General features: G+C 44.2%; 1 protein-coding gene across 8 annotated transcripts in view; it reads right to left on the bottom strand.

Annotated features, from left to right (window-relative positions):
• Window positions 1-27,860, bottom strand: part of AAK1 (AP2 associated kinase 1) — a 148,226-nt gene that overhangs the window by 120,052 nt on the left and 314 nt on the right. For all 8 annotated transcript variants that reach the window (XM_055328165.1, XM_055328168.1, XM_055328166.1 and 5 more), the window contains exon 2: window positions 27,384-27,859. In XM_055328165.1, the coding sequence (XP_055184140.1) occupies window positions 27,384-27,546 (163 nt within the window). In that variant the 5' untranslated portion in view covers window positions 27,547-27,859. The remainder of the gene's footprint in view (window positions 1-27,383; window position 27,860) is intronic.

Genomic DNA, 27,860 nt, shown 5'->3' on the forward strand with positions numbered 1-27,860 from the left:
TCAGGCTGCCCACTCCTCTCCTGGTGGGGCTGGCATTTCAAACCAAGAGCTTCCATGGAGGGCAAGGGTGATATTGCAGCAAAATATGCCACTTGCTACCCAACTTTGTCTCCTTCTCTCCCAATCATGAAAAAAAAAAAAAAAGGCTTTCCTGTACTCCCGGAACCATGTCTCCTTCACCCTTATAGTGGGATGGACGGCGAGCCATGTCTTAACGCCAGAAACCTATAAATGTGACCTTACTTGAAAAGGGGTCTTGGCGATGTAATTCAGTTAAGGCTCTCAAAATGAGATCGTCCTGGATCATAGCGGTAGGCCCTAAATCCAATGACAAGTATCCTTAGACCAAGACACTCGGAGAAGAGACGGTCCCGTGAAGATGCGGGCAGAGACTGGAGTGACACTAGAAGCAAATGAGCCCCACGGGCCGCCCCACGGGGCGCTGCAAGAGGCAAGGAAGGATCCTCTGCTAGAGACTGGAGGGGGAGGGAGCATGGCCCTGTCGACACGCTGATTTCAGGCTCGGGGACTCCAGAATGATGAGAAGGCGGACCTCTGCTGGGGTCATCTGTCACAGCCCCCCTAGACCCCAAGCCTGGGAGAAAAGAGACAAACGCCTTGCTCTACCCTTTCTTCAGGGGCACCATCAAAAGCCTTCCTTCTGGGGGGTCTTCACTTACATCGTCTACCAAGGAAATTTCGTGTCCCTTGGTATTGAGCTTTCCATGTGGACTTGGACCTCAGCTTAGCCACGTCCCAGGCACTTCACAGAGAAAGGAGCTCCACATGCCAGCACAGTTCAGTCACTCCTGCCAGGCACCCAGCCCACCTCATCTCACGTGGACTCTGATCCTTTACAGAAGACACAGACGGGAGGAGGGGAGGGGGTTGCAGTTTTGCTTTTACACCAATTCGAAAGGAAATATGACTGTCCCATCTGCATGGCTCAAAAGTCAGAAGACCACAGTGGAAGATGCTTTAAGAACTTGGGGGGTTTCTAAAGGAATCTGAAACAAAGGATTTTCCCAGTGGACTACAGGACAGGGACAAATGCCACAGCACCGCTGCTGGGTCTTGTATTTCTTTTTTTTTTTTTCTGTGTTTTTTACACTATGAATATGTCCTTATATGAAAGGAACTACACACACAGTGGAAACCAAAAAGTTGTTACAGTTAAGCCTGATGCAATAGCTACACCTCCTATACTTTCTACTAAAATCACTTCCAGATTTGATAACTTAGTGGTGGGAGTTCAATAATGTCTGCTTCCTTCGGGCCTATACCTGTTTTGTTCATCATAATTTAAGCAATGTTTGCCCTCATGAGTAGGGCCTCAAAATATATTTGTCAAATGACCAGTTTGTATCATAAGGGTAAGACATTAAAATGGTAGATTTTATGTTATATATATTTTACCATAATAAAAAAATTTTTTTTAAAACCACAATGAAAAAAAAAAAAAACCACAACGAGATACTACTTCACACCTACTAGAATGACCACCATCAAAAAATAAAATAACAAGTGTTGGCAAGAATGTGGACTTGCCAAGAACTGGGACCCTCATGCTTTACTGGTGGAAATGTAAAATTGTGCAGCCACCGTGGAGAACAATTTGGAGATTCTTCAAATTACCATTTGACCCAGCAATTCCACTTCTGGGTGTATACCCAAAATAAATGAAGAAGAACTTTGTTTTTCAAACAAAAACGTGTACACAAATCTTCATAGCTACATTATTCACAACAGCCAAACACAGAAAACAACCCGAATATCCATCAATGGATGAATGGATAAACAAACTGATATATCTAATAATTCTGAGGAATATTTTAACAATGGAATGTTATTCAAGCATAAAAAAGGATGGAGTACCGACGCATACCACAGCATAAAGGAACCTCAAGACTATCGTGCTAAGTAAAAGAGGTCAGTCACAAAAGATGGTTGTATATGATTCCATTTATATGGGAAGTACAGGATAGGTAAATCCACAGACACAAAACCGATTGACTGGTGGCTTCCAGTGGCTGGGGAAGGAGGAGAGGGAGAATAACTGCTAAATGGAGACCTTTTAGGGTGATGTGAAAATACTTGGGAATTAGACAGAGGTAGTGGTTGTACAACACTGTGAATGTACTAAATGCAAATGAACTGTTTACTTTTAAGTGATTATATGTTATATGAATTTCACTTCAGTTCAAAAAAGAAAAAGGTGAAATAAATCCAGCTTTGCCATCTAACCATACAATTCAAAGTAAATAATCCATATAAAACATTTGTTTTAATGACTTAACTAGTTATCAGGGTTTCTTAACCCAAGCACTACTGACTTGCGGCTGAATAAACAATCCCCTGTCATGAGGGGTCATCCTGGGCACCGCAGGACCAGTTCAGCAGCATCCCTGGCCTCTACCCATCTGATGCCAGCAACACACACATATACCACTCGCCAAGCTGTGACAACCTAAAATGTCTCCAGACATTGCCAAATGTCCCTTGGCAGGCAAAACAGCCCCCGATTAAGAACCACTGGTCTAAATGGAAAAAAGAGCTCTCCCGGCAATTACTAAGAATTTGTTCTTTTTCAATCCCCTGTCAACCTGCCAGTGTGACTCACTGTTTCCTGCCAATCCTACCAGTCACAAATGACCTATCTATGAACTTCTGGCACCTGATTATAATGTCCTTCTAATCCTTGGTTCCCCCAAATCACTCATAAGTGCCCCAGATATGCTGCTTTCTGCCTGCCAGGCCAGAAGTTATCCAGTAGCCCCCTCAGAGGTTCCCAGTGCCCGGCTCACGGTCTCCATGAGCACCCATGAGACAGAAGGGCATCCTGAAGGTACAGGTCAGGGAAAAAGCAAACCTACCAGTTTTACAAGTAGGACAGAACCTTCCAGGTGTCTCGGCCCTCCTCCCCCAATCTCAGTAGTTAATTAAAGAACAATGAAAGTCTCACCCATCATCCCATCCCCAAACAGGCTCACAGGGGAAATGAGAAGTTGAAAGCCCCTATCCCTAGAAGATAGGATTAAATTTGCAGAGTTCAATTATCTCTACCTTTGGGGGACAAGATCAATTTAGGCCTAGTTATTTTGACATTAATCTTTCAGGAAACCCCCAAACCTTGAAAGGAGAAATGGATCCTAATTCCATCTGAACCTGTGTAGCCTTGGACAGGTCATTTAATCCTCTGGGCACAGTTTTCTCCTTTGCAAAACGTGTGAGTCAGGCTGTTTGAACTCTAAGTTTAATGCATTAATTCAATACCTACTTACTAAGTATCTACTTATTGAGAGCATATAAAAGGTGAGTGGAAACCTAACCACACCCCTTAGGAGCCCAGGTTGGGTCAGGGGTAGGCGGAGAACAGCTTAGATGACAACGAGATAAATGAACACAGTTAAGATGGAACAAAAGGTAAAGAGATGTGTGCCAAGAGCTTGAGTGTAAGAAAGAACACAAACTGGGAACCACTAATCACATGTAAAAGAAGTCAACAGGTATTCCCAGGAGCAGTCCTGATCTGTGCAGGAGGTGAAGCGAGGAGCTTCAACCACTAGTTCAACTACTAGGGATGCGGAGGAGCCAGCATCTCATGGAGACTTCTCAGCTAACTATTTTGGTTCTTGGATAACTGGAAATACGCAAGATACCATGTCTAACTCACAAATTGAGTTGTTTTTTTTTTTTTTTAAATAACAAAGACCTTTTCCTTTATCTAGAGGCTGGCAAAGACTCAGGGAGAAGTGATCCTTCATCACTCAGCAACCTCTGAGGTAAAGGACTCCTCTAAGAGTTAATCATTAGTCCACCATGACAAAAGAGAACCAAGAGGCAACCAACCTGACCAGCAAGGCCTAAAAGTTAAAGGTGAGCAGAAAGTTCCAGCAATCTATAAAATACAAAAGGTAAATTCAAAATCACATACTGAGGCCACATCTTTTTCTTCTCAAAGCCAACAGTCAAAGGAGAATTTTTTAAAAATTTATATATATAATATATATATATAGTACAAGTAAATATTTAATATATAAATGTATAAAATATAACTGAAAAGCAAGTTTACTCCTTTTAATAATAAGAGGAAACACAAAACTGTCAAATAAATGCCATAAACTACTACTTAACTCCATAACCTGGCCAAAAGATACATCATCTAAATCGCTCTGGCCTGCTTCTGCACCAGCCAACATGGCTTGCATCATCAGCCCTCTCATGCCAGATTTTCCTACACTTCACTAACCTCAGGGTAGGAGGTCAGAATCTTCCTTGCTCTCTTAAATTAATTCCAGATCATTACTGTTTCCACCTTCCACTCTCATGTAAAAGTCCCTGCCCCTCTGAGCTCATGCCATCTGGCTCCCATGGCTTCTACTCTTCCTTGCCTTTCCTACTCATTTCTGCAAATTCACTGAAAACTTTGGCATCCTGGCTTCCTCTCTGCTGTAACTCTTGCCACTATCTTGGATGGTTTCAAAATCTACAAGGATGATTTACTCCCATACTTTGGCGTCTAAATTTCTTCACTACAAAGACCTTTGGTCTTTCCAAACACCTACGTCCATGGCCACACCTTAGACCTCGTCAACACAAATCTTAAATGCCAACTGTTCACCTTCTGACACACCTTCCAACCCTTCCAGTCTCTCATGCCTTCGCTCTGGCCTAATCTGTTCTTCAAATTCATCCATCCTCCAGGCTCTGACTCTTTCCATTTCTCCCATCAACCAACCTGTTCTTTAGATGATGGTCTTCTCTCCTGATTCTTGCCCCATGGTTGACAATGTGGACTCCTTTGACTCCTCTGCTCCCCTGGCTTCCCATCACATCTACCCAACTTGGAATCAATGCTAAATCCACCTATCTGGCTCCTAACCCAGTCTCCTGAGCTCTACTGGAGAAAAATCATACAATCTTCCAAAACTGTATCATTATCAATTCATGGTCTTCATCCTGGCCCGGGTCCTTTACTTGTCCTTGGAGAGCTCCCACTCCTATTCCTCTCAATGACTAGCCCAAATCCTCAGGAGTGTCCTCAGCCCTATACTCTCACCACTACCCTCAGGAGACAACCTTGCCTCCTTATCCAGAAAAGTGAGGGCATCTGCCATGACTACCTTCAAATTCCTATCTCCCCCAACCAACCCCAGCTCTCCCACTACAAGCTGAACTACATCTACACCGTCTCATTTATCTCCTCCTGTCTCTGAGGGTGAAATTTCTTCCTCCTTTTCCAAGGACTAGCCTTGATCTCATTCATTCATCACCAATTTAATCAATAAATATTTGTTAAGCCCATCCTGTGACAGCCTGTGAACAAAACAGACAAGCTCATGAAGTTTATATTCTTTTTTTTTTTTTAAAGTTTTTATTTATTGGGATCCCTGGGTGGCGCAGCGGTTTGGCGCCTGCCTTTGGCCCAGGGTGCGATCCTGGAGACCCGGGATTGAATCCCACGTCGGGCTCCCGGTGCATGGAGCCTGCTTCTCCCTCTGCCTGTGTCTCTGCCTCTCTCTCTCTCGCTGTGACTATCATAATAAATAAAAAAAAAAAGATTAAAAAAAATAAAAAATAAAAAAGATTTTATTTATTCATGATAGAGAGAGGGAGAGAGAGAGAGGCAGAGACACAGGCAGAGGGAGAGGCAGGCTCCATGCCGGGAGCCCGACGTGGGACTCAATCCCGGGGCTCCAGGATCGCGCCCTGGGCCAAAGGCAGGCGCCAAACCGCTGCGCCACCCAGGGGTCCCCTGAAGTTTATATTCTAATGAAGGGAGATAATCAACAAATAAATTACAAAGCGTACAGATGCAGGGAAAAGGAATAAGGAGAGTTAGGGGAATGGAGGGTTGTAATTTTTTTAAAATTTTTTTAATTTTTATTTATTTATGATAGTCACACACACAGAGAGAGAGAGAGAGAGAGAGGCGGAGACACAGGCAGAGGGAGAAGCATGCTCCATGCACCGGGAGCCCGACGTAGGAGTCGATCCCGGGTCTCCAGGATCACGCCCTGGGCCAAAGGCAGGCGCCAAACCGCTGCGCCACCCAGGGATCCCAGGGTTGTCATTTTTAATACAATAGTCAGAGAAGGACTCTCTGAGAAAGTGAAATTTAAGCAAGACAAGTGAGGGAGAGCAAGCTTTGGGGCTACCTAGACGAAGACTATTACAGGCAGAAGGAAAAGTGAGCACCAAAATCCGGCATGAACCTACCCTGCTTTAACGAGCTACAAGGCCAGGATGGATAGAGTGCAAAATCCAGAGGAGAGTGGTAAAATAGAGAAGCGACTGTGGGCTAGAGAAGAGCACTTTCTAGGCCCAGGTCAGGATCTGCAGTTTTATGTCCAGTGAGATGGGCAGTCACTAGGACCATTCTGAGCAGAGGAGTCACAAGAAATGACCTGCACTTGGAAGGATCATTCTGACTCCTGTGAGATTAGACAGGAGCCTCAAGGAGAAGTAGAGACCAATGAAGAAGCAACTGGAATAATCCAGGCCAACAACAGCTTGACCTAGGGAGACAGCAGGTGAGGAAGGTAGGTCTGGTTGGTTTGGGGGATGTATGGTGAATGGCAAATAGAGTTTTCTGACACACTAGATGAGAAGAGGTTTGGGGCCTGAGAATATGGAAGGGGCCAACTGGCTCACTGGAGGAAATGTTTTTGATCTGAATAACTGAAAGGATAAAGCTGCAATTCAAAAAGATGAAGATGTCATCTCTTCCAGTCTCTTCTGGAACCTTACTCCAATAGGCAACTGTCCTTACTTTTGTTTTAATTTCTCTATCTCTCCCCACCTGATGCCTTCCTAGTAGCCTGTTCTTATATTCAAACACCTCCTGACCTAGTGACCATACAATCTGTCCTTTTCTTATTCACACTTCTTGAAGAAATAATGCAACCTTGGTGCACCCACCCATCAACTCACTGCTCTTCTGAAACCACTCTCTTGTGGAGGCCAATGCCATCCCACTGTCCAATACGGGGGACATTTTCCAGTCTTTATCCTACCTGGCCACTCTGGTGCATCTAAGCCTCTTCTAGACTCTGATTTCTCACCTCTGTATGGTCCCATATGTGTAAGACACTGCAGTCTACTGATTCTCCTCAAACCTCTCTGGATGTTCTTTCTCAGTCTCCTTAAAGGGCTTTCCTTACCAGGCTATCACTTAAATCTTGCTAAACCTCAATTCCATTCTCAGCCTGTTGGTCTTGTCACTCTTGACTTTTCAAACTTGAGTACAAGTATTTCTGCACATACAGCTCCAAAAAATTTCATATAATATTCAACTTCCCTAGCTGCTCTTTCCCAAAATGATTTGCCCAAGTTCCCCAAAGCCCTATCCCACTTTACCAGAAATAAATAAGCAAAATTTGTAAAAGGCACACCTTCACCCAGTTCTCACTGTGGTGCATTCCCCAGAGTGTGAAAAACACCAGAGTTCTACATATAAAATCCACAGGGTTTTTTTGTTTCCCTGACATATATGTTTCTGTAACAGATGCAGCATGATGTTAGAAATGTGAGGCTCTGGTGCGCCTGGATGGCTCACTCAGTTGAGTGTCCAACTCTTTTTTTTTTTTTTAAGATTTATTTTTATTTATGAGAGAGAGAGAGAGAGAGAGAGAGAGAGAGAGAGAGAGAGATATGCAGAGACACAGGCAGAGGGAGAAGCAGGCTCCATGCAGGAGACCTGATGTGGGACTCGATCCCGGGTCTCCAGGACCAGGCCCTGGGCTGAAGGCAGTGCTAAACCGCTGAGCCACCCGGGCTGCCCAAGTGTCTAACTCTTAATTTCAACTCAGGTCATGATCTCAGGTTTGTTGGGATCGAGCCCTGCACCGAGGTTGGCACTGGGCATGGAATCTGCTTGGGATTCTCTTTCCTTCTTCCACTCCTCTCCCCTCCTCTAAAAAAAGAAAGAAAGAAAGAAATGTGATGTACTACTAGTCCATGTTGGGATGCTCTGAATTCAGGTATGTTGTAGAACAGAGTAGTAGGAGTAAAGACAATTTTAACAGACCCTAAATTAGATGAGCAGAAGCCCTAGGAGAAGCTCAGCTGAGCCTCCATCAACCCACAGAATCATGAGAAATTATGAACCATTGTTGTCTTAAGTCCCTGGGGGTGTAGGTAGTTTGTTACACAACAGCAGAAAACCCAAACACACCCAAACACAGTGCAAAGTGATCATATCAAACTCATCATCTTCTTCATTAAACCTGCTTCTTCCCTCTTTCCACCCTCTCTCTCCTACTGAACTAACAGAGCTCAGCTAGTGCCTCTTCCATCTCACGTACCTGGGCCCTCAAACTAGAAGCCTGGAATCATTCTTGATTCCATGCCTCACTTTCAACCTCCAAGTCCAAGCGAGCACCATATCCTGACTATATGAACCTCCTAAATATCTGTGTGCATTCTACTCTGTTCCCATTCGTGTTCTGCCCTTAGATCTAGATCATGGCAACAGCCTCCCAGATGCTCTAGACCCAGCTCCTTCCCATCATTCTCCACAGATCCAACTAAACTGCAAATCTGATCACGGCATCCCCTCTTAAGAATCTGGCTTCCCTACTGCTCGAAAAATAAACTTCGGACTCAAAGGGTCTCCGTGATCTAGGCCCTCTATATCTCCTTAGGCCTTTCCAAGTATGACTTCAGATAGAAATCATAAAGGAAAAGATTGACATACATGATTGCACAAAAATTAAAGATCTCTGCAAAACCTCACTTTAACAGAAAGTAAATGACAAAACAGAAAAAAAGAAGCTGCAATGTGTGTGTGTGTGTGTGTGTGTGTGTGTGTGTGAAAGGATTAACATCTCAAATATGTGAAGAACTTCTGTAAGTTGTTAAGGAAGATGAACACTCTAACAAAACTATGAACAAAGAAACATAAATCAAAAAATCACCAACGAAGAAATATAAAGGACAGATAAAAGACATAGAGACAGACAGAAAGAAACAAAGAGAACATGTCCAACCTCATAAAGAAGATATACTTCTGGAGCACCTGGGTGGCTCAATCAGCTAAGCATCTGACTCTCGATTTTGACTCAGGTCAGGATCTCAGGGTCAGGAGATCAAGCCCTGCATCACGCTCCTTGCTCCATGGGGAATCTGCTTGAGATTGCTTCTCCCTCTGCCTGTGTCTCTGCTTCTCTTTCTGTGTCTCTCATGAATAAATAAATAAAATCTTAAAAAATAAAAAAAAAAGATACACTTCTTATGGAAGTATGTTTACTCTTTCTGGAGGCTATTTTATAATATAGATCAAAAGTTGAAATATGAGTATCTTTTTTTTTTTAAGATTTTATTTATTCACGAGAGACACAGAGAGAGAGAGAGAGGCAGAGACACAGGCAGAGGAAGAAGCAGGCTCCATGCAGGGAGCCCAACGTGGGACTCGATCCCAGTACCCCAGGATCACACCCTGGGCCAAAGGCGGCACTAAACTGGGGCTGCCCCTATGAGTATCCTTTGATCCAGCCATTTCACATTCAGAAATTTCTTCTAAGGAAGTAATAGGACAAGGCTTGAATAATACTCGCTGTGGTTGTTTCATAACAGCTATAAATAACCTAAATGTCTAATAGGAGACTGGCTAAATAAATCACAACACATCCATACAATGGACTAAAACTGATGATGCAGATATTTAACACAAATAGGAAATACTGCTAAGGGAGAAAGCAGATTACAGAGGATGATGTGAAGTATATTCTTATTTTTATAAAAACACACAAGTCTGGAAGGCACACACAAAACATTAACAATGGTGAGTTATAGGATTATGGGTAATATTTTCCTTTTTTAAAGATTTTTTTAACGTAATCTCTATACCAGACGTGGGGCTCGAATTCACAAACCCAAGATCAAGAATCACATGTCCTACTGAAAGAGCCAGCCAGGTACCCAGTATTTTCTCTCTTTGTCTAACTTTATTTTCTAACTATTCTACTATCTGTATGGATTAACCTGTATAAAAAAATATTTCATCAGGGGCACCTGGCTGGCTCAGTCAGAAGAACATGCAACTCTTGATCTTGGGATCACGAGTTTAAGTCCCACATGGAGTGTAGAGATTACTTAAATTAAAAAAAAAAATCTTAAAAAAATATTTTACTACTTAACGATTGCTTTCTTCCATATCATGCACACATCACACATAGAACTAACATTCATTTCATTGTTTCAAGTCTTCCAGCCCCCAACACCAAATACCAGTTGAGCGTCTCCAGCAGGGCCCTTACTGAGATACAAACATAGACAGCATTGAACAGTGAGCTATAATCCTGGAAACTTCTCTGTGGTTTCATATAAATGGAAATTGAATGACTGAGATAATATTATAACAGGGCCTAAAACAGTGCTTTACATTGAAAGGGTGAAGAAGGGCCTTCTGTGTGTGAGGAGGGTGGGTGGGAGACAGGAAGAGAAGGGATAGAAAGTGAGAAGGAAAATGGAAATAGGCTAAGTCCCTATGGCATTGATACTCAACTTTTCAGACAAATGCTTCTAACCACATTTAATTAATAAGAACTATCAAATGGTAACTCGTTATCTCCTTAGAACTCAACCTTTCTGGAACATGAGGCATAAAAAACTAATTTCTGTGTCAACAGGAGGCACAGCCCATGCTCAGCAGCTCCTGTCCTTTCATCACAGACAAGACCCTCCAACTCTCACTAACAGCCTCTTTACTGTTTGTTGCACACGGCTCTAACAGGCTTAGTCACCTGCCTTCTGAGTCCACTGCAGATTAAAGCAGCAAATCAGAGAGGCCCTAATTCAGGAAGGCACACGGATAGCAGCGAGAAGTGACAGGGGACAGTCTCCCAAGAAAGGAACCAGAAAAACACAATGAAGCACAAACATGAAGTTCTAAAAGCCGTGCAAGTCAGGAGCAAACTGTCTTACCCATATCAAGCAAAGCTCACAACAGACCTAATAACAACGCAATTGAGAAATAAAAGAATGGTGAGATGTTAGACTTCAAAAGTAACGTCACCATCACATTATCCTCCTCTTACTGACCGGGAACCTGATGGACAGGGTGGGAAGTAATCTGTCCAGAGTACAGGGCATGGTGGTCACCGGACAGGTGCTGACCAGGCATACTTTCTACCTATGTCATGCTGCTTCTGTGACGTATAATCTAGAAGACAGGAAATAATCTGTTTCAGAAAAAGTCCTACCCAAAATAGTACACTCTCAAAATTGATAAACCCTCAGGGGTCAGGAAAACCTACCTTCCCATGATGAGTCATTTCCAATGGGCTTTCCAAATGATCAGGCCACTCTTTTATTTATACTGCCAGTCCTTTTCTTCCTAAACCTAAGGAATTTCTCTCCATCCTTCCTGACTCTCTGTAAACCCGCAATTCAACTCACACCCCACAGCATTTGGATAGAAAACAAAAGCCAAAAAAAAAAAAAAAAAAAGAAAAGAAAACAAAAGCCAGGAGGTGTAGGGAAAAGAAGAAAGAAGAAGAAAATAAAACTAAAGCCAGGAGGCAAGAATTCCCTCGACCTATCAAATCTCACCAATTCCCTATCTTCTGTACCCATCCTTTGTCCTGTGCCCTGCCAGGTCAGTGAATGAAGTGCCTTTTCCTGTCCAAAGCCCTCTCCTGCACCTGAGTTCAGAATTCTCTCTGTGACCTGTCCTTAACTCCTCAGTCCTCCTTCATCAATAATCCCCGCTGTACTCTAGTTCCATCCCCTCCTCTCTACTGGCTGCTTCTTCTCTGCCTAATGTACTTGAGACTCTCCCACCATTAAAAATAATAAGAAATTCGGGGATCCCTGGGTGGCGCAGCGGTTTGGCACCTGCCTTTGGCCCAGGGCACGATCCTGGAGACTCGGCATTGAATCCCACGTTGGGCTCCCGGTGCACGGAGCCTGCTTCTCCCTCTGCCTATGTCTCTGCCCCCCTCTCTCTCTCTGTGTGACTATCATAAATATAAATAAAAATCAAAAAAAAAATAATAATAAATTCCTCCGTGACTCAGCATCCAACTGACTTCCCATTCACTCATACCACTGCCTCCACTGCTCCACTTAAACTGCTCTAACAGAGCTCAGGAATAATCTTCATATTTCCAAGCTCAATAAACACTCTTCCATCCTTATCATGACCTTTCTGATCTCTAACACCCCAAAGCATCCATACTCCCCTCCTTTTAAATCTACTTAGTATTCATTTCCATCGCTTAATCTCTCCTGGTTCTACATCTCTATCTCCAATCATTCTGCCTCCTTCATCTGCTCATGTCTTCCTTCAACTGGTTTTCACTGAGCTCCTCAGATATGTCAGGTGCTACACTGGGCGCTGGGGATATATGATGAACAAGTCAGTCAAGGTCTCTGCTTTCATGAAGGTGATATTCTTGTAGAGGGAGATAAACAACAAGCAAGAATCAGTTGATACAGCCTACCTGGCAAAACAAAACACGGTAAGTTCCTTATATTGGATGGTGAAGGAAGCTCTCTCCGATGTAAGATTTAAATGAGGTCTGAATGGCAAGAAGTCAGCCAGGGGCGCCCGGGGGGCTCAGCTGGTTAAGCATCTGCCTTCTGCTCAGGTCAGAATCCCAGGGTCCTTGCATCGGGCTCCCTGCTCAGACAGTCTGTTTCTCCCTACCCCTCCCCCCAGCTCGTGTACGCACACACGTGCTCTCTATCTAATAAACAAATAAATAAAATCTTTAAAAAAAAAAAGAAGAAGAAGAAGGAGTAGTCAGCCATGGAAAGACCAGAAAGGCACTAAAGACCTAAATATGAGATCTGAAACCATAAAACTCCGAGAAGAAAACACGGGCAATAATTTCTTTGACATCAGTTACAGCAATATTTTTTCTAGATGGATCTCCTTAGGCAAAAGAAACATAAGCAAAAATAAACTATTAGGGACTACACCAAAATAAAAAGCTTTTGTTTTATACAAAACAAAAAGACAACATACTAAATGAGAGAAGATATTTGCAAATTATATAACTGCTAAAGAGTTAATATGCAACATATATAAAGATCTTATGTAACTCGAGACCAAAAAAAAAAAAAAAAAAAAAAAAACCCAGATAATCCAAGTGAAAAATGGGCAGAGGACCTGAAAAGACATTTTACCAAAGACGAAATACAGATGTCCAGAAATATATGAAAGGATGCTTTAAAAAAAAAAAAAGATGCTCAACATCACTAATCATCAGGAAAATGCAAATCAAAACCATAATGAGATATCACCTTCTACCTGTCAGAATGGCTAGGATCAAAAAAACAAGAAAGAACAAATGCTGGTGAGGATACGGAATAAAAGATACCTCTGTTGACTATTGGTAGGAATAAGTCTGAAATAAGTCAGACAGAGAAAGTCAAATGCCACATGATTTCACTTATCTGGGGAATCTAAAAAAAACAAAACAAATGAACAAAGAAACAAAAAAACAGATTCTTAAATACAGAGTGCAAGCTGGTGGCTGCCAGAAGGGAGGTGGGGCAGGGGGTAAAATAAAGGATATCAAGAGGCACAAACCTCCAGTCATAAAATAAATAAATCACAAAGATGAGAAGTACAGCATAGGAAATATAGTCAATAATATCGTCATAACGTCGCTGGGTGACAGATGGTGCCTAAGCTTAGTGATGAGCACTGTGTAACGTGCAGAATTGCTGAATCACTATGTTGTACACCTGAAACTAATATAACACTGTATGGGGTGGGGGTGACTGGGTGACGGGCACTGGGGGGGCAATTGATGGGATGATGGGTGTTATTCTATATGTTGGCAAATTGAACACCAATAAAAAATAAATTTGTAAAATAATAATAACACTGTTAATTATACTTCAATAAAAAAATTACTTAGTTTTAAAAATAGATTTTAATATATTTTTCTATCTGTATATCTACCTTCCCTCCCTCTTTCACTTTCCTTATTTCATTCCTTCCTTTTGTGTTTCTTATCTTTTCTTTTTCTCCCCTGTCCTTCATTTCTTCCTATCTTAAAAAAAAAAAAAAAAGAACAAACATTCCAGGCAAAAGGACCAGCCAAGCCTAAGATACCAAAGAGGAAACAATGATAAATGCTCAAAAGAGATAAAGAGCACACAGGGGTTTGCAGGTCAGAGTGCGGAGTTTGGTGTGCACCTCTTCCTCCACGTATCCATAGCCCCCTTCTCTCTCCCAGTCTCCTTCTGAGGACTCATTCCACTTCACTTTTCATTAATATCATATGGTTATAGGACAACTCTCACCAAACTTTTCTCTAAAATGCAGGCCAGTCCTATTCTCCAATGTCCTAAACCATATTCACACTTGGGTTTTCGTTGGTGCTTCCTGCTAAAGAATCCCAAAAGTCATTCTCTTTCCCTCATACACTGTTCCTTCTTCATTTTGTTGACACCATTACCAACCTAGTCACGCCAGAAGCCCAAGCTTCAGCCTAGCTTCCTCTCTCCTCCAACATCGAATTCTGAACACAGATTTTTCTAGTTTAAAGGAGAGATACAGAGGGACACCTTGGTGGCTCAGAGGTTTAGCATCTGCCTTCGGCTCAGCCTGTGACCCCGTGACCGAGTCCTGCATTGGACTCCTCCCAGGGAGCCTGCTTCTCCCTCTGCCTGTGTCTCTGCCTCTCTCTCTCTCTGTCTCTGATGAATAAATAAATAAAATCTTTTTAAAAGAAAATAAAGAAGAGATATGGAAGCAGGTAAACAGAAAAGGAATGCAATCTTTTGCCTCCCCTAAGAATGACACTTCCCAGTATGGCTCATACATCAGCCAAGGTTAACAACCCATCTCAGGAATGTTGTTTAGTCACAGCCACACAAGTCTAACACTTCAATCTGATCAACTCCATGCCACTGTCCCTCTCAAATGGCCTCAACACAAACTACACAAACTTAAAAATCATGTCTTCCAGGAGAAGATATCTTTGGGACCCCCAATGATCTCCATGTTTATATAAGAAAAAAACACGCTCACAGAGGGGAGTCACGTGTCCCAGATCACTGAGGAGACTAAAGGATCCACTTCCCTCACCTTGTTCATTATGAGCTAAACCTCGAACAAGAACTTGAATATATAGACTCGGACGTTAGCCTATCATATCACCCGAAAATACTTCAAAACTGCTAGGTGAGTCACTTAAATGAGCCATTTTATATCATTAACATAACATACTAAGAGTCTAAAACTCTGTTTTTAAAAGAGAAAGAAGTACTACATTTTCTGAGAAAGTCTACATTATTCCAAAGTAACTTTTTTCAAGTGAATTCTCATCATTGGTCAGGGAGCCACCATGATCTGATCTTTCTTTTTTCTTTTTTAAAGATTTTTTATTTATTTATGATGAGAGACAGAGAGAGAGAGGCAGTGGCACAGGCAGAAGGAGAAGCAGGCTCCTTGCAGGGAGCCTGATGTGGGACTCAATCTCGGATCCCGGGATCACGCCCTGGGCTGAAGGCAGACACTCAACCGCTGAGCCACCCAGGAGCCCCAGAGCTGATCTTTCAACAAGGTCATGGAACTCACAGGGCAAAACACTGGGCAAGATTTACTAAAAATCCTCCTTTTCACTGCTTCTCTCTGAAAGTAGCAAGAACAGGGGGAAGTAAGGGCCTATCTATGTTCTACGAGCTACATCAGCGATCAATTTTAGATATCACCACTCTAGACTCAATTTATAACTGAGCAGCTAGTGCCATACTCATGAACATTTTAAAACCTGTATTCTTGGGGCACCTGGGTGGCACAGTCAGTTAAACGCCCGACTCTTGGTTTCGGCTCAGGTCATGATCTCAGGGTCCTGCAATCGAGCCATTGTAGGCTTGGGATTCTCTTTCTCCCTCTCCTTTGGCCCCTCCCTCATGTGCTGTCTCTGTCTCTCTCTCTCTCTCTCCAAGATAAATAAAATATTTTAAAAACAAAATCACATTCCCTTTGATAAACATAAAAGTCTCCTGTCTCCCTTCCCCCTGTCTCTTAAGGCTACAAAATACTTCTTAAGAAGGTATATCAACACTCCTCATTCTCTTTGAGGTCCTTCCTTTCCTAGCTGGACCTGGGGTTAGTCTGTGCTCTTCCAAATTATATATTTGTTTCCTATCTGTTCTTTGTTCCCATGCTCACAATCCTAAATATAAGTTGAGAATCACTATCCTAATTTAACGAGGCCAGCATCTACCACGAGCTAGAAAATTAATGCATGCCTCCCTTAAAGACAAATTCCAGTTACTTCTGAGGTTTTGATACTTCACTTAATCTTCTCCATCTTCACAATACAGACTGAAATAATTTTAGGGTTCCTTTACATAGTTAAGATACTTATATTTTATATCTCTACTTTTGAGATTGAAAGAATTAGGTATCCATAATTGAATTCAATCAATAAAGAGATTTACATGACTTTCTAGAAGGTGTTCTACTTTGCTTTGAATTTTATTATTTTTCACCTTTACCAAAAACCTACAAGATTTGAGAGCTCTTATCATTGTAATAAGGTCCCAAACAGATCTATTATATTATTGGAATAGGCATAGGGAGGTCTATGTATCTCACATTTGTCTGGTCTGTAGTGCCTACCCAGTAAATTTGAATTAGCATTGATTTACTGTATTATTCTTCAGTTAATTTATTCTCCAGAACCCACAGTTGCATTGTTCAAACATAAGAGTCCTGAATTGGATACAAAATAAACCTAAGGTTTACACCCTGCCTCTTAAGAATTATCTAACACTAGAAAGTAGATACAAATGAAATAGATAAATAGCAAAACAAAACCTTGAGATTATGGACCCGGCCAACAAAGGCAGCAATGATGACAAGCAACTACAGGACAGAAGGAAAGATGGATCAACTGTTCTAAGTATGCAGGTTAGATGGGATGAAGGTAGGTGGGCAAGAGAGAGGATCCCAGATAAAGGGAGCACTCGAAAGAACTAAATCCACGGTACAAGGGAGGATGAGGAGGGCACAGGCCTGAATGTGTCAGAGCACAAGAATCTGAAGCTGGACAGGCAGCGAGGATCACATGTTTCTCAGGGGCAGAGAGGCCCTTCATACTAATAGCAACATGACAGGTGAGGGAGATTTTCCAGCACACAGGTGGCTTTCAAGCAGGAAAAAAAAAAAAAAAAAACCTCAAACCACAATACTTATCTGAGATTCTCATCTCCTTAACCTTATCTAAATCTGTCAATCTTCAGAGTATAGCATTCATTTAAATAGTCTGTGTTCCTTCACATAGTTAAAATACTTATAACTCATATTTCTACTTTTGAGATTGACAGTTACATATATATATAAAATTAAACTAACATTAGTTATATATAGATACATATATAAATACACACACACCTCTCTCTCCAGGACTCTAACTTCATGGGTTATACACACAGCAAAACAAATACTGCCCAAGAAAAACAAAATTCATGCACTCGAATACTAAGCGTTACCACTTACAGACTGCTAACTACATGCGAGGCACTATGCTAAGCACTTTGCATAATTTAATCTAATCCTTACAACCACCCACAGTATTAGCTACATTTTACGTATGAGAAGCCAGGATCTTTGTTGCCCAACATCACAGGGACAGGTCCAGGATTCAGGCCAAGGGTTGCCTACCTCCAATTCCCATGCTTTTAAATCACCGCACATCGGCCAACCTTACAAGTCTTCTCCTAAGGAGAACACTGCAGGGCTTCCATTATTCCAGGGACAGGGGAGGAAAGACAGTACGGATAGCAGGCTTCCCCCAATCATTACGAGTTACCCCTTCTGGCCAAACCAAGGTTGTTTCACAGGCCAAAGTTCAGACGGAATTATTCCTCCCAACACCACCTAATCCCAGCACCGAAATGCCCAGGCTTCTAAAAACAGTAGAGGACAAAGGTCTGAGGAACAGGGCTAGGCAAGGGGAAATCAAACAAATTTAACAAACCGGTAAGATACTCGGCGCTTCCCGAGCGAACAAGATTCACTCACCAGGGGAAATGATGAGTTGAGGGAGCTAGCAGGACACTTGCCACCTCTGTAAATGATGCTCAAGCCCCAATCCTCCACGAAGGGCCCAAATGATGAGGCCAGAGTCGTCTTCTTTTTTCTTCTTCCCAAAGGGTAATGAAGTCTCCATTTTGTTCTCAAATTCATGCTCAGTACCAGAGGGACAATAATCTCTCTCACCCTAAAGGTCCCAGTACAATAGCTGTAAGCATCCTCAAAAACAGGCAGCAAACAAAATTACATGGCATCATATTGCTTTCTCCAGGATTCAAGTCCTAGATGAAAGGCATCATTATTTAAGATCATTATAATTACAAATGATAATCTAATATCAATGCTATGCTTGGCCTTCTATGATAATAATACAGGGATGCCATAAAATCTTTCATCCAATTATCTCTCGGCTCTTCAGAAATCATGAATAACAAAGCTTCAGTTGGCATTGCCATCCACTGTCTGCCAAGGTTAACTCAGAGCCCAAGGAGAAAACTGACCAGTTCAGGTTGATTCACTCACAGCAGGCCCCAAATGAAAACTCCAGATTTTCACTCTTTCAACTTTGTTCCAACTCGAGGAATTTGCCCTCTGCCAACGTGGAAGTCTCACTCATAATTATGAAGGACTCCTCTTTCCTAACAATTGTCCATAACTCAAAAGAAGAACTGAGATTGTTTAAAGTATACATAATACACTAAAAATAAAAATAGCAGACTAGTAATACTAAAGATACCGGGGGGGAGGGGGGAGGCACAAAATACTGCAGCCAGGACTGCTGAGTGATCTGAAATCACATGGAATGAAAAGGCTTTTTTACTTTGGGTGTACGCACAGAACATATGATTTATTTATGTAGGCAATTTTGTTCCTCAAGAGAAACCAAAAATGTTGCAATACTTACTTCAACTTTACTAAGAATATAACATATGCAAACGTGCAGAACTAGACGTGTTCCCTAAAACAAGGTTACTCGAAGGAGGGGTTCCAGAGAAGACTCAGTTAAGAGCAATCTACCTTCACAAAACCTTTCCTAACCATTTCAGTCCTCACTGATCTCCCTCCCCTCAACACCTCCAGAATTTCAAGACTACACCACACGCCCTGTGGTGGGGTACTTTTGTTCCATGTGTATTGCTCAAATTATATCAACAAGAAGGGCAGAAGGCAAATCTTCCATTATTTCTCTGTATGCCACAGCATCCTAGAGCTGAAAATACCGTAAGATGCTCAGTAAACCTTGCAACTCCCGGCTGACGTGGCTGTGTCTTCTGCACTCTACATTATACCTACACCCTCTCTTTTTGTGGGCATGACATCTCTACAGAGGCAGGAAGGACATTTGTTAGAAATGAGGAACCACTAGCTCACGTTGGCTAAATGACTTCCCCGAGGCCACACTGGTAAATAGAAGTCAAAGAACTTGAACCCAATATCCCTAACTGCAAGTGCTAGACTCCTCCTGAAAACTCTTCTTTGTACAGAGCCTTATCAGCATCTTCTCTCACAACTTTTTTTTTTTAAGATTTTATTTATTTATCCATGAGAGACACACACAGAGAGAGAGGCAGAGACACAAGCAGAGGGAGAAGCAGGCTCCATGCAGGAAGCCCGATATGGGACTGGACCGCAGGTCTCCAGGATCACGCCCTGGACTGAAGGCGGCGCTAAACCGCTGAGACACCCCGGCTGCTCCCAACTTTCTGATTTTTAATAACCCTTCTCAACTGAACCTCCCTGTAAGCCCCTCAGGTGAGAAAATGCTTCACAATACTTTGGGGTTGCCCGAATGTGAGCGATGAGAATACAGGGAGAACTGTCTAACGTTGATGATCCACAGTCAGCCAGGGGTGGTGTACAGCTACAACTCCCTCAGCCAGAGCCTACAAAGACTTACCTTTCGATCTCCTTTATCCTTTAGTTCACTGGTTTATTTCTGATGCAGCCATCTCATACGGAAAATGATACATAAAGATGTTTAGCCGTAACAGGTTAAGAAAGATTGGCTTACTGATGCTGAGAAAACGAATTTAAAAATTAAGTGATTTGCCTAAAATCAGATTAGACGCTCTGAGCCATGCCTGACTCCTCTCTCTTCCCTCACAATGGTCAACACGTCACGGTGTGCCACCTTGGCACTACTGACATTTTGGACTGGATAATTCTGTGTTGCGGTGGAAAGGGAGGGCTACTGGGTACACTGGAGGATGTTTAGTGGAATCCCTGGCCTCTGCCCCCTAGATGCCAGCACTACCTCCCACCTTGTAACAATCAAATACGTCTCCAGACCTTACTAAATGTCACCTGGGGGATAACTGTTCCTGGCTGAGAACCACTGCTCTAGACCAGTGGTCTCCAAGCAGAGGTACACAGAACAATCCCCTGGGGTAGAAAAGTACATATATGAAACTCTCTACTTATATTAATATCCATCTTAAGAACTGAGATTTTTATCTTTATCAACATTTATTAGATGGCCCAACGCTAGCGCTCCCATCCTGGTTCCATGTCAGGCCCGTGTCTCACCTGAATCTGATGGAATAATGAGGAAAGACTGGCAGCTCCCTAGCACGGGCTGACGGGGACTGAGATGTACTCCAGTTCATGTGCTCGGTTAAGTGGATTTACCGATCACATTTGTTTTAAATGAATTAACCCTCATAAAGCAAACAAGGGGCTTCAAAAACTTGCAAAGATACCTTGGATTAAAGACAACATAAGCGTATGTGAACAACAGAAAAATAGCAGCGCTTCACTTTCTATTCCTGGTGTCCTTTTCATCAGTCACATTACAATGCAGAAATAATTACAATCTAAGATGACAAGAAACTCACCAAAACCTACCCAGATAACTTAAAATACAGATTTGCGTCTACCATCACACATGATGAACCTCAGGTCGGTGCACACTGTGCCTTCAGGTATTAAGTAACGATAGCAGGACATGCACACAATGTATAAATAAACAAGCACACCTACAGTAAAAGGACTAAAATGTTTAACTGATAGTGCTACTCCACCCAAAAAGTGTAGAAACCATTGCTCTAAACCAACATGGTCTAATAGAACTTTCTGTGATGGTGAAATGTTTTCTATCTGCGCCGTCCAGAACTGTAGGCACAAGCCACACGTGGCTATTAAGCAACTGAAAAGCGGTTAGTACGCCCGTAGAATTAAGGTTGCATTTTAATTCAGATAATTTAAAGATGTTATTTATTTGATGGAGAAAGAGAGAGAGAGAGAGAGAATACAAGTAGGGGGAATGACGGGGGGAGGGAAGAGCAGGCTCCCCGCCTAGCAGGGAGGTGGAAGTGGAGCCGGATCCAAGTCCTGGGGTCATGACCTGAGCCGAAGGCAGCCACTTAACCGACTGAGCCACCCAGGCGCCCCCGATTTAGATGATTTAAACTTAAACAGCCGTGTGTGGCCATGGCTGCCCATGGGACAGGACAGCCCTGGACCCACAGACAACGCGGTGTCAAACATAAAGCTCCCAGCAGCAGTACATGTTCCTGCTTTTTGTCTTTGGCCGTGTTATTCTCTCTGCCTAGAATGTTCTCTCAAGCTTGTCCATCCAGCAGTAAGTTCTTATTTTTGAAGACCTACCTCAAATATCACGTTTCTTTAGCTTTCCCTGATACTCCTGACCCCACAGAATTGACTGCGCCTCACGGCCGTTCCCCTACCCGGCCCCCTCCACTCCGACACGTGGGGAGCTATGGACTCCTGTATCTGCAGTTCGATCAGGGTGAGCTCCTCCAGGCAGAGTCTCACTTGTCGCTGGCTGACGTCCACACGTAGGAGCGCTCAGTAACCGGCCCTGGACGCGGCATCGAACGGGCCAACAAACCTTGGTCTCCCCGCGTAGACCTGTGGCGCTCCTTCCCCCACACGGAAATGCTGGCTCCAGAAAAGCAGACGGAAGGCCCCTCCTGGCTACTTCACAGTGCCAGATGCTACTTCACTAGACAATACCATCTCTATGAGCCTCACTGTTTGGCTCTTTCGGATGCAGATGTCACCGTCCCTAAGCAGGCTCAGAAAGCACGTACCCTCTGAAAAGCACAAAACGAAGGGACCCAGTGGTGTGAGCCCCTTCCTGACGTGTCAGCGTTCAAACACTGCAATGACCGCCCTGATGCAGTCATAGTTCACGTGTACCTGACTAACGGCGACCGAGCTTCTCCTGTGTACTCCACGTGCAGTCTCAGCCACTGAGGTTCAAGTGTGCGCCTCCCCTCATAACCTCCCACTCAAAACCCACGTGAAACTGTCGCTCGCTACCATCTCTCATTAAGTGAGTGTGACTTTGTTAGAAAGACCAAAGGAAAGGCTTTGACCATGCAAATGCTTATTCTGGATTTCATTTCTGAATTCTAGATTTGGCTATATTTAGCAAAGCTATAACCGTCATCATGCCTGAAGCCAGGAAGAAGACACCATTCACAAACCACCCCCTGAAAATCTGCAGTTGCCACTAAAAAACCAGACTTCCCAGCAGGCAAAGACATCTGAAGTGGGAGGGATCACATCAGTGTTTGCGTCAGAGAAGACCTCAGGTGCTTAAAACCAACCTCCCCGCCTGGCACTAAAGTTCTCCATCACCGTACCGCCCCTTCTTTTCTCTCCGACATACCTTCTGCTCAGGTCACACATCCTCATCATCCCCGCCCCATCCACTCCTTTCTGTAACACGGGTCATCCCACTCCCAACCTGCTTCTCCTTGACGCCGCTCGCCTCTCACTGAACCTGTAGGACCGCTCCCCTTCCCCCAGACACTATCCCCTCCCTAGCCCTGCAGTTAGCACAGGACCAGGGCACCCCGGGTGGCAGCTATTCAATACTTACTCGAAGGACCAAGACCGAGGGCGACGGAAGAAAGCCAGCGGCCATGGAACAGCCAAGGAACAAATGTGAAAGAATTTCCTATTATTCCATGTCCTTCTTTCCTTGATTCTGGAAGGGAAACCTAGACTAACCTAAATGATAACACCAGACTACTCGGTATCCCTGAGCTCATCAAACGGCTCCACCACCCCACCCTTGCGTATGCTACTCTTTCTGCTGGGAAGGCCTCGGGTAACTCTCATCTGGACCATCTCCTGTGGACCATCTCCTGGGCAATTTCCATTCCTGTTCAAACCACACTTCATCCAGAAATCCTTGCCCTCAGGCCCTCCCTCCTTACCACCTCATAACCATAACATCTTTTTATCATCTACTATATGCCAAGGGCCATGCTAAGTGCTGGACACTGATCTTGGGGTCATTTGTTGGTCAATGAGCTCCTTAAGAGCCAGGCCCACATCCTACTCATCTTAGTAGCTCTGGACTCAAACACAGTGCCTGCCACAAAGAAGGCCTAACAAATACTAAATGGATACACACATATGTCATAGCGATACCAACACAACGTAATCATACGCTACGTGTGTGTACACATACATACACATACGTGTATACTTGTTTGTTTTAGGTGTTTCAACCTCACTACCTTATGGTGTTGGTAGGAGAAATTGCCAGTTTACTGCTATAGAAAGTCACTCAGTAGTTCTCGTTAACTCTAAACCTGGATTACTCAGTGTAAGGAAACTGCTCTGAAGGGGCACGTGGTCCACCTTACAGAGAACTGATGCGGTTCTGCAATGTGGTCTTGCACACAGCAGGTGTTCAATATTAATTGTTTAAAGCTTAGATGTGAGGCCTCATATAGCTAAGGATGTTTAACAAAAGCACGGCTCTTCAGTCCTCCTCCGAGCATCGCTCCAATTTTTCCATTGAACTCATTCTAGAAGCTTAAACCAAATCTTCCCTTGACCTCATATGCCCATTACCTCAGACATGATGAAGAAGTCATCAGGGCATCTCCTCCTCTGCGCCCAGCCTAGATAGCCACGTCCCTTTGAATTCATGCAACGACAGAGCCTTCACTTCCCCCAGACAAGCCCGGGTGGACTAGCTAGTGAAGGCAGGCGAGCAGCGCCGATGCTGTGGACGCCTTCTCCTGTCCTACTCCAGCACCTCTTCCTTGGTGCTTTCACATTCCTCACTATACGGCACACACCGATACCCAGATTAGAGAAACAGGGGTGACAGGTTCCCAACTGTGATGCTGAGAGAGTCTGTGTTTAAAACCTACCCTCCCCAAACTGCCTGGCCACTGCCCTGGGTGCTCGATGCATAACTCTCACCATCGTTGGGCAATCCTGGCTGGGACTGGTGGTTAGGTCTGCACCTGGGGACTCGAAGAGAAGAGGGTGCAGGAAGAAACATGTTACCCAAAACATCTATCTGTTAGCCCTTCAAGGAGCCAGTGAGGCTTCTGCAGAAAAGTATCTGACTCTATTCACCTACAAGGGGGAAAAGGATTGCTGCAGATTGTTGTAGCCAAACTAACCCTCACAACCCCCCAACACCCCTGAACTATATATATATAGGATGTAACGCTGCTGGCAAATAATGGCTACCACTCACTCACTGAACACCTGAAAAGCGTTAAATAATTCACACGCGTTGCCTCACTTGATCTTCACAACCACTCCACAGGGTAGGGGTTCTTGATCTTTAGCTTGCATCACAACCTCTACAGAAATCTGTTAAAGCCCCACACTCCTGGCTTATTGGGTGAGGCCTAATTTGCATTTCTAACGAGCTTCCGTAATGTCGATGCTACTGATGCAGGACTCCACATGCTGAGAACCACTGCCATAGGGAAACAGATTCAATAGAGATTTGAAATGTCTTATCCAAGGTTTCACAGCTGGTAAAAAACAGATCCAGAATCCGAACCTAGATCTGCCCGACTCGACAGACAGTGCTGTAACCATGCTACCTTGTACGTGTGAATATTTGCCTTGTCTTCCCAAAGTCACTGGTAGCTCCTTAAAGGCAGACATCACGCTATACCCGTCTCAGAATTCAGTAGTACTTTTTCACTTAGTAGGTGCTACGTAAATACTTTGTATACCGGCTCCTACAGAGCTATATACTTCTTAGAGCCACATATTCAAACTTGCTTATAGTCAAAGAACATAGAGAGGGCTATATCACCAGACCCAGTTTTACACAAGACTCTCTCCTGCTGCTCTGAGTCTTGGTCCACGCGGTCTCCACACGTGGGGAGCCCCTACTCACTCTTTGGTCAGCCACTTCCTGCAGAAAGCGATTCCTGGCTCTCTAAAAACTGGGGGCCACGGCACCCTAAGCTGATCTCCAAGATTGCACAGATCACTCTATTCGAGCTGGTTGTTTTCCATCTTTCAACGTAGTTCGTAAACTACAGCATCTAGTTTGATGTCATACCCCCAGGGCCTAGCACTGTGCCTGGCACATCATAAACACTCCATAACTGCTTGCTGGGTGAATATGAATGCAGAGCTGCAAGCCCTAAGTTCCACTTAAAAATATCATAATGCATGATGTGCAATTCTCAGGGATGAATTCCAGGGAAGAGGAGGACAGCCTGGATGACAAAGACCAATTTTGTCTTTTCTCTTCCCCACCATTTAGACTTGGGGAACAGGCACCGCTTAGGGTAGCACCAACTACAATGAGACAATATCCTAGCTGAACAAAATGCTCCTGGGCTATAAAGTCAGCAGAGGCCATTCAAAGAGAAGGAAAGAGCTCCGTGCCCCCTCATTCCTCCTGATTTCTCTCTCTCACTCTTCTTCTCCATTTCTCCATCCCACTGCAGTTAAGGGCTTTGGCACAGGGATGAAAGACACAGATCAGACTCAAGGGTGCGGATCTGGCAGCGGGCACAGAAGCATCTCCCATCCTGCACCAAAGCCCACAGGGAAAGATCCAGAGGGACGGTGACTCAGGCCCCGGATTAAGTCCGGCTAGAGCAGTACTGAGAATGGGAAAGAGCAACAATTTCACAAGGACATGAATTGTCAGATCTTTTTTTTTTTTTAAGTGTTTTTAAAGTAAAAGCTTCTACCCTAACCCCAGAAAAATGGGACCAAGTTGAACCCAGTACTTGCACAAGCTGAGAGCCAAACACAGCTTCCTCCTCCTCCAACCCACCAGCCTGCAACACTCACCCGTGACAGGCATCTCCCAGGCCCAGGTTAGGACCTTTGCTTCGACCTTAGCTCGCAAAAAGGCTCCTTCTCCAGCTAATAAATTGTCCCCCCACAGACCACCATGTTGCAGTAGCAGAGGCCTCCCCCTTCCTCCATCCCCTCTCAGTGGACAACACAACCTAAATAAAGCAGGTTAGCCCCATCCAATTAGTTTGAATAGCCTCATGCCAAGGAAATTGCTACTTTTATTAAAAATAAAAGCACACAAGGCAGGCAACGGGCTGTGAAAAGTAGGAGTCTGGCGTAATTGTGAAGGTCGAGGTTAAGGTTACCAAAAGATACACGCAAAGATCTCCAGAAAGCCTGGGGGGGGGGGAGGCGTAAAATACATATATTTATACATCTCTAGATACACAGATGAGCACACCTGGAGGGAATTTACACAGCAGACCTAAATGACATCTTCTCCGACAGAGGGAAAACAAAAATCAGGTGCCACTCTCCAGTAATTCTTTTCGCTAAAAAAATAAAAATAAAAATAAAAAACTAAAACAGGAGGGAGAGGGGGCCTAGTTAGACTGGTTTTCAAAATAACCACATTCATCTCGTGTAATTTCTGTGATCTTGGCTACATCCTGGGGACCTGATTACAGTTGGGGTCAGGAAACAAAACTAGTCCAATCCACCGAGAGAGAGAGAGAGAGAGAGAGAGAGAGAGAGAGAGAGAGCGAGAGCCTTGGCTCTTAAGAAAAACACATTCCCGTTCTCTGAAAACCCTTGTCTTCCTCCAACGCTTGCCTGCCTGCCGGAGGGAGAGGGAAAGTTGGGCCGAACGAGAAACCCCTCTCTCTTCTTAAAGCTACTCCACCTGCACCCTTGGGCCCTCGCATCACAATTTCAAGTTTGAGGAGGACGGCAAGCCCAGCCCCCGACACCGGATGCCTTTGCACTTTCACACGTACCTTATTCTCACCCGATCCTCCTAATTCTGTGAAGCCGACAAACACTGGCTTGCCAGCTTTTTTTTTTTTTTTAATTAATAATAATGGTAATACAAGCCCCCCCCCTCCTCCTTCCTCCCTGCAGGTAAACAATTTCCAGCAACCTCCTTCCACCCCCTCCCCTCCCCGTGAACACTGTCACTTCCAAATCTCAGTTTTAAATTTCTCAAGGACAAGGGTTCACTGAGCAAGGAAAGGGAGGTGGAGGTGGAGGTGGAGGTGGGGGGGAAAGGGAGGAGGGTCAACCGGTCAAAGCCCATTCATACACCGGGCAACTGGAAAGCAGTCCTGCTGCATCAGCACGAGATCCTGATTCCCGGCGCACCGGAGGGGTCGGGCCATACCTTCCGCCAGCACCTCGTCCACCGTGACCTGCTGCCGCCCGATGCCGAAGACCCTCCCGATGTAGCCGCTGCCCAGGCCCGAGGTGCTGCCCCCGCCTCCGCTGGAGCCGGAGCCCAGGCCGGAGCCGCCCTGCTCTCGCCGGGAGTCGAAAAACTTCTTCATCTTGCGGATGGGAAGCAGTGGAGCAAAAATACCGACGGGTTTCTGGATCTTTTTCTTTTTCTTTTCTTTTTTTTTTTTTTTTTTAAAAAAAAAAAAAAAAAAAAGCAAACAGGCGAGATGCAAGGATTTCTTCTCGGATTTCAGCTCGGAGAGGAGCCACCCGAACCCGGCCGTGGGGGTGGGGGCCGAGGGAGGATGCCTGCAGGCATATGCGTGTCAATCGCGCCGCGGTGCCCTCCTCCTCCTCCTCCTCCTGCTCCTGCTCCTGCTGCTCCTGCTCCTGCTCGAGGGAGCGATCCGTGTAAGTTCAAGCC

The sequence above is a fragment of the Nyctereutes procyonoides genome, unplaced genomic scaffold (assembly GCF_905146905.1).
Source record: "Nyctereutes procyonoides isolate TBG_1078 unplaced genomic scaffold, NYPRO_anot_genome, whole genome shotgun sequence".
NCBI classification, from domain to species: domain Eukaryota; kingdom Metazoa; phylum Chordata; class Mammalia; order Carnivora; family Canidae; genus Nyctereutes; species Nyctereutes procyonoides.